General features: G+C 36.2%; 1 protein-coding gene across 1 annotated transcript in view; it reads left to right on the top strand.

Annotated features, from left to right (window-relative positions):
* The window catches only part of PTPN12 (protein tyrosine phosphatase, non-receptor type 12), a 41,951-nt gene continuing 31,506 nt past the window's right edge, over nucleotides 280–10,724 (top strand). The window contains exons 1-6 of the mRNA XM_021384503.1: nucleotides 280–388; nucleotides 3,376–3,452; nucleotides 4,466–4,561; nucleotides 5,585–5,623; nucleotides 6,376–6,447; nucleotides 9,229–9,288. Of these exons, the coding sequence (XP_021240178.1) occupies nucleotides 4,538–4,561; nucleotides 5,585–5,623; nucleotides 6,376–6,447; nucleotides 9,229–9,288 (195 nt within the window). The 5' untranslated portion in view covers nucleotides 280–388; nucleotides 3,376–3,452; nucleotides 4,466–4,537. The remainder of the gene's footprint in view (nucleotides 389–3,375; nucleotides 3,453–4,465; nucleotides 4,562–5,584; nucleotides 5,624–6,375; nucleotides 6,448–9,228; nucleotides 9,289–10,724) is intronic.

Genomic DNA, 10,724 nt, shown 5'->3' with positions numbered 1-10,724 from the left:
GCAGTGTACATTCTAATTAAAATATAGCTGTATGACCATGAACTAGAGGCTTTTTCAGAGCTCCATATAAAGTGTGTTCAAGCTGGCTGTAAACTGCTGTTGAGCGAAAAGTACCTACCAGATAATTAGGCTTTTAAAAAAATCATGGTGAATATTGTGAAAGGATAGAAGAGTTTTTTTTGAGTGATCTGTTTATGCATATACATCAATGAAGCTGATACCTAGCCATGCTTCTGTTGCCTTTAGACTTGAGAAGATAATGTAAATGTTTTATTTCAGAGATTAAGAAGATTATCCACAAAATACAGAACAGAGAAGATCTATCCAACGGCCACTGGTGAAAAGGAAGAAAATGTGAAGAAGAACAGATACAAGGATATATTGCCATGTAAGTCTGATTTGTGTGTTAAGAGGATAAAGGAAAAGGCTTGTTACTCTTAATATATTCTAAATCTTGCTATTTAGTTATCAAAAAAAGACAAAATTGGAGATATTTTGAAAAATCATTCTCATGAAGTTTTTATTTTTTAATTTGGCAGACAAAGTGGAGATCTATGTATTTTGTTAGGAAAGCTGTCACCCAAATATAAAATGTTTGCTGGGTCTCAAGCCATATCAAGCTGAGGCTTTCATTTTAACTCAAAATCTGGAACCTTACTGGGTCCTTAACTGTATGTCGTTTTTCTTTTTCATGATGGAAAATGAATGTCAGCATAAGATCTTGATGAGATTTCAAGGAGCCTGTGTTTGTGGTTTGAAGTAAAATAGATCTTTTCTTGCTGGTTCATACCCTATGAACCATGTCTGAGAGCTGTCAGTGTTGAGTGTCTTCTGTTTGTATTTTGCTATGGCCGGAGTAAAATGGTTTCATGTTCAAACACATAAAATGGGACTCGGAAGAATTTTAGATTCTAAAACCAAGTGTATAGTTATAACAGATTTTGTTATGACAAGATTGTGTGTTGTATGTTCACTTTGTGTACCTCATGAGCCCATGCATCTCAGCAGTTCTTGCTGTGCTTCTCAATATGAGTATCTGTCAGCACGATTAAAGGCAGGTCTTCTGACAAGTGCCATTTTTCATATCCCAGAAGATTAACGACAAGTCTGTTCTGCTTAGCTCTCTCAGAAGTGTTTGAAGGCTTATAATCCATTTGAAGCTGAAAATGTTCTTAGGCGTCATTAGCTTTCAGCTTCAAGATATATTCTGGTAATAAACTCCGTGTTTCGGCCTGTGGTGTACCTTTGGGTTTTGTTTCTCTAGCGATGGAGTTCTTACCGCTTTCCAGAGCTTGGAGCTGTGCTTCCAGCGGTCAGCTTGGCCATAGAGCCACAGGCCCTAGGTTGTTTAACAGGGTGGGAACACTGCTGCTGTGGTGGGAGGGCAAGACATGCAGGGCACTGAACTTGAAAGCAACACAACAGTGGAATGTCTCTGGGCTTTGTTTTTAATTTGTGAGGAAAGATGTTAAATGGATACAGTGAAAGAGAGGAAGTTGTTACGATACCTTTATTCTGCTTATTCCATGCAGGCTTATTGATAGTTAGATTGAAATACAAGAAAAATTTAGTAGCGCTGAGGCTGAATCCGTGAGGCATAATAGCCACTATGGCAGTAAGTGACTGCAGCCAGAGCGGTGGATGAGCTTTTCTTTCATACATCTAAAAAAATTCAAAACCTGAGGCATTAGGATCTGAAATAATACACAGATCACAGCGGGGAAAATGAGCAAACCTTAAAGCTGACAGTGAGGAAAATTGAAGGTAAACATTCAATTGAAGTGAGAATATCTTTGAATACCAAAAAGTTCCAGCAGTGAAGTGATGGGAGACCAGCTGGACAGAGAGATGAAAGCTAGAAGATGTTTGTGAGGAAGAACGGGTATGGTTTTTTGCTTATTTTTGTAAATCCGGAAGGTAGCTTACAAATGCAACTTAATTAGAGATTAACCCTGTATATCAGAAATGATTACTGCTACCAGAGAGATCAGTACCTCAATACTAACTCACTACAGGCTTCAGAGTAAATGCAATATGACCATGCATACGGTTTTACTAAGCCATCCTTAATGACAGTCAAATTAACCATGGTGTTCACTGATTACTCGAAAAAACCAATTTGTAATTCTGAACAGAGCCTTTAAGCTGTGTATAAAGCTTAAAAAAAAAAAAAAGCCAAACACACAGTTGATCTTCTGAACCTGGAGCTTGCTGTAGAATTTTCTTTGGAGAATTCTGTTTGGAGCTGTAATGGGAGAAGAGCTGAGCTGTGGCAGATGAAGGAAGGCTGGAAGTGCTGACATCTGGCAGCTGCTTTAGGATTTTGGATCTACTGTGCTGGAAAGATAGGAGCCGTCATTAACTTTCATCTTAAATGACAAATTAAAATAATTAAAGAATACTTTTTAGTATTAATTTTGTGATATCACTGCATGCTTATAAAGATTTCATGCTTTTACACTATACATATGGTAGTGTATTACAGTGTAGTATGTCATAATGGTTTCTCTGGGTATTTTAGTGTCACCTTTGCCTTCATTGAGGCTCGTCCCTTTTTAGGAAGCACTACATAGTGACAGAAATGTTTTCTGCATGTTATCAGGTCTCTGGAAAGGAATTCCTTGTCTTGGGCTCTTTGGAAGAGTCTTCAGTAGAGAATTAGTGCTTATATACTTCTTGTGGTGCTACGTTAAATTGGTCTTTATTATGGAGACAGTTTGAATAATATGTTGGTGCTTTCTAGGAAACACTGGTACCAGCCAAGATGTTGGTGGAACAAATTAAAGAAGTAGTAAAGAGTATTTTTAAAAGATTGCTGAGAATTTTGATCTCCAAAGATGTGTTCTTACAGGAAATGTTCTCAGAGATGGTCCCTAATGACCAGTGTGGAAATTTGAAATGTAAAAAACCTGTACATGAAGGAGTTGGCTGCTTCTGGTTGAGCAGGGGTGGGTTCTGTGCCCCAGCCAAGCGCTGAGCCCGGTATGCGGGGAGTAGAGGTCAGACTGTGCTGAAGCAAGAAGCCACAGCGCATGTTTCACACTGTAATAGCTGATGGGCTAGTGGGACCTGCCCACGGCTTTAACTAGGCAGTCAGTTGTGCTTTACTCTTTCAGCTTTATGGATACAGTAAGCATTCCTTTGATTCTGCCTATCATGGTCTGTGATAACATTGCATGACTGCCACTTGGCTTACTTCTGATCAATTGAATTTCAAGGTGATTTCATTAACTGACTTGTTTCTGTGATTTATTTTTGGGGAATGTTTTTTCAGTGCTTAATTTGTCCTGTCAATATTCTATTTACGATATGTTTCATATTTACTGTTATATATTGCACACTGTAATTCTTTAAAAAAAAAAATTCTTCTTTTAGTTGATCACAGCCGAGTTAAACTGACCTTAAAAACTCCCCCCCAAGATTCTGACTACATCAATGCAAACTTTATTAAGGTATGAATTATTATCTTTACAGTTTTAAAATTTGTTCTAAGCTTTTATTTCGGATCAGTGCAGTTTTGGTGTTTTAGCCTGAGATTAGAATTCAGAGCTGGGAGGAAAAAATTCCTTTTATGGTGGCTTGAATAAATTTACGAACCTAATGTCATTTACAGGGCCATATTCTAACTTATACTGCTTTAGGTTTAAATATAATATGGAAGAACTTCAACCAAACTGGAACTTTATACCACAGCAAAGTTCAGATAGAAATATTTTTTTTAACAGTTGATACTGTTGAAAATGCTAGATTTTAAGAGAAGCTGTGTTTAGAACATAAGTGAGGCATTTGACGAATTGTGTATGCTAATATGCATTTCTTGCTGTTCATGGCAGAAGTGAGGCAATGGAATTGTACCTAACAGTCTTAAAACCAAGCCACGCTTTGGCTAAAAACTTATTAGACTTCAGTTTGAAATTATGAATGACTTGACCTTTTCCTGCAGCCCTATTTTGATGCTGCTTTTAAGAGTAGAGATAATTCATTTAAAAAAAAAAAAAGTATTTCTATAAATGTTACTTCTTGAGTATTCAAAAAGTGGAAGGTAAATGTCTTCAACCTTTTTATATAAAACCCTTCAAAGTCTTTGGTTTATGAAATAATTGTATTCCTTGAATTCTTCAAAAGGAGTGCTTCACGGAAAGAGAAATATTCCAGTGTTGATCATGAAATATGTAATAAACAGTGCAGACTTCCAGATGAATACCTTTCAGGACTGGAGCAAAGAAGAAGGTTAACTTAAGGCTTTCTGTTGCAGTCTCTGCCAGTACAGCAGCCGTTGTCTTAGGCCTGCTTGAAATCAGCAGCAAAATTATGACTCATGTCAAATGGATTCCTATTTCCTATTCACCTTTCCTGTTGGATCAAAAATACAATTGTAATTTTACATAATTATAAATGAAAGCTTTTTATTCAGTGCAGATAAATTTTCTTTGCAAACATTAATGGTTCCTTTGTGCAATCCTAGGGAGTACATGGGCCGAAGGCATATGTTGCTACCCAGGGACCATTAGCAAATACAGTAATAGATTTCTGGAGGATGATATGGGAATACAACGTGGCTGTAAGTATCTACTTAAAATCAGGAATTGTGTATTACCCTATTTCATGGTACATCGATTGCATTTCTTGTTTGAGCTAGCTATTAATAAGCATATTGATGGTGATCTAGCAGAAGTTTGTCTTAGAATGCTACTTAAACTACAAAATTAACATCTATGTGTCATTATTCCATTTAATAATATAAATAAAATGTAGTAATTTTGAGTATGTATGAAATCATGTGTTTTTATGAACAGGTAGGTACTTAATTGCTTTTTGTGCAGGACACCTTACCATTTTGACTCTTAATGTGGACTGACAATCAAACGCAGAAGCAGCATTGGAAACAAAATAGAAGTCTACCTTTTAGTTATGCTAATTCTGGATAACTTGTTTTTCTGTGTTTTCCGTATCTCTTCAAACAGTTATTGTAAGGAATTAACTTTTAAGTACTATTCAAGTTGGATTCAGTGAAGGAACTTTTGTTCGTTTGTTTTTACCAGACCCTCTAAATGCAGTTGCTTACTATTGTAACAAGTAGGTTACCTTTTGATGATTTTTTTGGTGGTGTTATTCTGATTATCATACCTGACATTTCTTCTTCTAAGAAATCTTGTTTTAGTTTTTGAAATAGTTTTTTGCACTGATTTAAAAAAAAAAAAAGCAATCTGTGTTGCCACAAACAGAGCTATACGTTTTCTCACATTTAGCAAATGGTTCTGCATTTTTACAGTTATCTACTGTACAGTCTGACTAAATGAATAAGCTATTTATATAGGACTGCGGTGATTTCTAATGAATTGAATTAGGTAGGCTTTAAATATTTTATTGGGGTTTTGTATTATTTTATACAGAATAAAACTTGTATGCTACTTTAGTATTAAAAGAATGTGCAGCTACAGATGAGAAGTTTAATTGGTCCCTTAAGTAGGAGCCGGTGAAGGAGTTCTGTGTCATCTTAGCTAGAAGCAAGCAGTAAACTATTCATGATCTTCTTTTATCTAAAGCTAGCTAACATTGAGCGTTTCTTTTTTTTTCTTTTCAGATAATTGTAATGGCCTGTCGGGAATTTGAAATGGGAAGGGTAAGTGTACTAAATACAAAATTAAGTGAGCAGTTCCTGTGTAGGACAATATGCCAGTACCTGTAAAACTGTATGTGTCAAATCCATAACTATAAAAGTAATCTTCCAGATTGAATGAGAATGCCCTTACTCCTATGCACGGAAGAAAAAATGAGTGTGACTGCTCTTCTTTGTTTTTTTTCACAGTGTTATGTTACTATCTAGGAGTTCTGTCAGTGGAATATGTGTTATATCTTTGTAGACAGAACTGAACTAATGGTCTGTTTCTGGTCATGTTATTTTGAATAAAAAACTGCATCTTAGTGAGATGTATGCCAGCTATCAAAATGCTGAGTCCTTCAGAATTTCCTTTCAACTGATACAGCTGCAAAAACAAAAACAATCTATCCTTTAAAATCTGTTATATCCTTAAGGCCTGAAAGGAAGAAAAGCATTCCAGAATTCTTATCTCTGAACTGTGAAAAACTAGATTAGCTCTTATTGCCTCCCTCTGTACGATGCATGCTTGTACCTGTGTCGGCGGTACTGAAGGTCATGTTCTAACTTACATTCTTCAGGCTGTATTTACTGGTTTACTTGTTTGTTTTTTTGTTGTTGTTTTTGTTATACCAAAACAAAGGACACCTTACTGTCTTAAAGACAGCTTCCGTAGAGAACAAGGCATTAGAGATTATCATCTCGTCTGCTCTTTCAGTTGTTAACTATCTTTCAATATCATGCATGATCTGAATTAGGATTCTTTGCTTTAACAGAAAAAATGTGAACGTTACTGGCCTTTGTATGGAGAAGCAGCGGTAACTTTTGGACCATTTCGCGTTTCATGTGTAAGTACTAAGCTTTTTAAACAACTTCTGAAGAATTATCGTTCCATTAGCTTACAGTAGGTACTCAACTCATGTCAGGCCTTGTATTACAAAAGAAACACTTATTTAATTGTTCAATATCAAATTTTACACAAAGATACAAAAGCAAACAATAGAAAGCAATATGTGCATGTAATTTTACAGATTTTTTGAATGCTCTGAATCTAAGTGGAAATCATGCATTGGCTTTGTTTCTTTTTGTGCCATATCTTGAGCTTTACATAATATAGTTCTGAATGTCTGCAGCGTTCTCAAGAGCTTAGATAATATTCAGGTAGCTGTTTCTTTCCATTATCGTTTGTGCTTTCTAGATGTGCCTGAGAAATGAAAGTAACACTGGAATGGTTTACTTTTTTTTAAGGAACATGAAACTACATATAATGAATAGAGAAAGTGGAAACTAGACTTTTTTTTCCCCTCTTCTCCTGACAGTATCTATAGGTTTACAATGGCATCCTGGCTTGTGTCAGAAATAGTGCTACCAGCAGGAGCAGGGAGGCGATCATCCCTCTGTACTCAGCACTGGTGAGGCCACACCTCGAGTACGGTGTTCAGTTTTGGGCCCTTCACTACAAGAAGGACATCGAGGCCCTGGTGCGTGTCCAGAGAAGGGCAACAAAGCTGTGAGGGATATGGAGCAAAAACCTTTTGAGGAGCAGCTGAAGGAACTGGAATTGTTTTGATTGGAGAAGAGAAGGCTCAGGGGAGACCTTATGGCTCTCTACAACTCCCTGAAAGGAGGTTGTGGTGAGATGGGGTTCAGCCTTTTCTCCTGCGTGTCTAGTGATAGGATGAGAGGGAATGGCCTCAAGTTGCTCCAGGGGAGATTCAGGTTGGATGTTAGGAAAAATTTCTTCCCCGAAAGAGTGGTTAGGCATGGGAACGGGCTGCCTATAGAGGTGGTGGAGTCACTGTCCCTGGCGGTGTACAAGAAACATTTAGAGGTGTTATTAAGGGACATGGCTTAATGGAGAAATATTGATGGTAGATGGACGGTTGGACTAGATAATCTTGGAGTTCTTTTCCAACGTTGGCAATTCTATGATTCCATGATTCATTGTTTGTGAGGTATTCAGGGCATGAGTAAGGATAAGACATGCAAGAGCATAACCGCAGAAATAATTATAGGAGTAAGATTGGTGTTTTCTGTGTAGGAAATAGTATCTGGTTGCTTTTGTACACACCTGGTGGTGCATCTTTGTTTCTTCCTTAATTTGTGGCCTGTTTTGTCCCACTTCTGGTTCTTGGAGTTGTGATCGCTTTGTCAAGACTTCACTTTCAGATCATGCCTATCACATTGTGTTCAGTGATGGATGAAGGCTTTAACAAAAAAAAAAACAGGAAATAAACTGTGTAGAGTGGTCTTTCACCTTATACTTGTTGTCAGCTTCTAGCAATGAATTTGTAATATTTCCTTGATTTGGCATTGCATCTGGATAATTAGTGTTTATATAATGCAGCGGACCATGAATTTGACAAATATTTTTGGTTTGTGATTCTTTTTTTGCTGTGGTTACTTATCATTGTATCCTACTGAAGCCATGTAGATGATTCTGAGCTTACTGTAAGATGTCTGAAGGCACAAACTACTTGAAATTTTCAAGGCTTCCATATAAATGTAAGAAGGTATCGATGTACCTCTTAACCTGAGGCCGATTTAGACAGCATGTCTTTGTCATTTTCTCTTACTATTGCTGTATGTACATGTCAGTAGAACAGCCTTAACACTATACTCATCTTAGTTGTTTGAATGCTTGTTTATGGCACTTAAGTCTATAGCAATTCAGTAATATATTTTAAAGGGAAACTGTGTCCTTGCAGACCATCTGTCTTCCATTCCTCCACTCTTCCCGAAGTCTTCAAAAAACACCTTTCCAATGCAGCCCTCTTTTCTGTCATAACCCCTGTTGCTTTCTTATATGCATCTCTCCTTAGACATACAGAAAATGGCCTGAAAATAGGGCTTCTGAAATTTCCATCAGGTCCTTTACCTCCAAGGTAGTGCAATTGTTATCTTGATGGAAAATGGTAAATACCCACTAGGAGAAGGAAACGCATAAAGACATGTATGCAGTCTCCTAAAATTCACTGTGGAAAGCTGGAACACTTAAGCTTTTTAAAGAGTCTTCAAATTGTGCTATTACTGATATACTAAGCAATATAGTTTTACTTAAAACATCCTGTATAAACTTTCCTTGGTGTTTCAGCAGTGGATTTGAAAAACTAGGGGAGGCTAGAAGCTTTGCTTTTTGGCCACAACCGAGATAATTACAGTAACCCATTCAGATGCCCCTCTCGTTGAAAATAATCTCCAAAGAATGGATATCAAAAGACAAGAGTGATAAGAGGTTGAAGTTTAAACAAGAGAAGTGTTACAGAAGGACAACTGGAAGAGGAAAACTAGATGGAGAAAATGTGTGGAGAAATAAAGCAAAAGTAGTACACTGAAATGCTTGTACTTACTGACAGTTTCAGGTGCAAGTTAATCACTTAGAAAACCCCAATTTTTATTTTTACTTAAAAGCAAAATCCTTTGCAAGTATATTCTTTACAGCAGGCTATGTTGCTGCTGGTTTAGAATCAACATTTTGATTGCCCATCTTTGGGAAAATCACAGATTCGAGAACAGCAAATTAAAAAATAAAAACAAACACTGAGTTTGGATTTCAGTTATCCTGTATGTATACCAGTTACATATGTTTGTCTCTTTTTTTCCATTCATTACTGTTTTATCTTATTTAGGAAGCTGAGCAAGCAAGAACAGATTACTTCATTAGAACATTATTACTTGAATTTCAAAATGTAAGTACATGGGGAATTCTGGTGTTATCTGTCACTTAATGGTTGCCTAGAAAGTTCTCTAAAATGCTACAATGAAGGGAACTGATGAAAATCTTTTCACCTTTTTTTAGGTGATGATTCTGTACATATGTACTAAGGCTTTTAACATCACTTCTATTTTTGACAATTTACATAATAAAAGAGTAGTGAAACTACCTATTTTGTTAGTTAGCCAAGGTATGTGGTCCTTAATATTGTGCATTAACAACTGGAAAGCTGCTGTGAACCTAGAAATATTTTATTCTTTACCCAAACTGAAAATATGACCACAGACTGAATCAAACTTGTCAAGAGAAACTGTTTCCTGTTAGCTTCTTTTTGGGCTGAGTATAAGTACTTGTTAGAATTCATTCCGTAAACTTTCAGTTTTGATCAAGAGGGCTTTACAATGTTAAGGGATACTTCTGCTGCCCATTAATATGCTCGTCTTGCCAAATAAAGCAAGAATGACAATCTCATGATTTTTTTTTCCAAGATTTCTATTTTTAGCTTTGGGGAAAAAAAAGTACTGTGTGTTAGAAATGGGAATATTTGTGGAAAACCTGGTATATTCTTGCTGATGTTGAGTTGCATTGTCTTTTTGTTTGGTAAAGTTCTGCAAAGGGAAGCATGGCAGCAATGTGTATAATTATATAGAAGGATTAAGGTAAAAACATACTTTTAAAAGAAAGCTAAACTGAATTTTTCAAGAGTTATCTTAGTGTTCAAGAATGTGTCTGGTAATTCAATTCATATATAGTATTTGTGGCAGTTAAATAAGATTATAATTTGTCTGATTGTGGAAAAAGTAGTTTGTTTATCTTGATTAAAATCTTATGTCCCAAAGAGCTGCTGTAAAGCATGAAGTCTACTTTATAAACTGAGTGCCGGATGTGTTGATTGTGAGAAAGAACTGTAAGCTGTTCTGTGAAATAAGGGCACCTGTATTCTCTTGTAAGGGCTAAGAATGAATCAACTTAAATGCCAAATTTGAGCTGACTGTATTTTTCCTAAAAAGAATTCAGTAAATAAAATAAATGTGGAGCTCTCCTGCAAAAATAAGAGAGGTTGACGATCTGTTTTGAAGAATACTTGTCACCCTTTTTGGTATAATGTATTAAGAAATAATGTGTTACAAGTTACTTTCACTCATGTTTATTTTTTTTAGCAGTACTTTGTTCCATCTCAATAACTGATATCACAGCAGTTGTCAAAACTGCTTCTTAATGAAGTGCCATTTGAGGGGTAATTAGTGTTCTCTGTAGCTTCCTAGGTGTTTGCAGTAAGACGTGCTTCGAAGCAATTCATTTCTGTTAGTGCTTTCTGAATGCTCACAACTGACCATGCTATGAAATTTCTTATATAACAGCAATTAAATGCATAACAATACCTGTGATTTTTGCAGCATTTACTGGTAC

Source organism: Numida meleagris, chromosome 1 (assembly GCF_002078875.1).
Source record: "Numida meleagris isolate 19003 breed g44 Domestic line chromosome 1, NumMel1.0, whole genome shotgun sequence".
Classification (NCBI taxonomy): domain Eukaryota; kingdom Metazoa; phylum Chordata; class Aves; order Galliformes; family Numididae; genus Numida; species Numida meleagris.
This window is presented reverse-complemented; position numbering and strand designations above follow the sequence as displayed.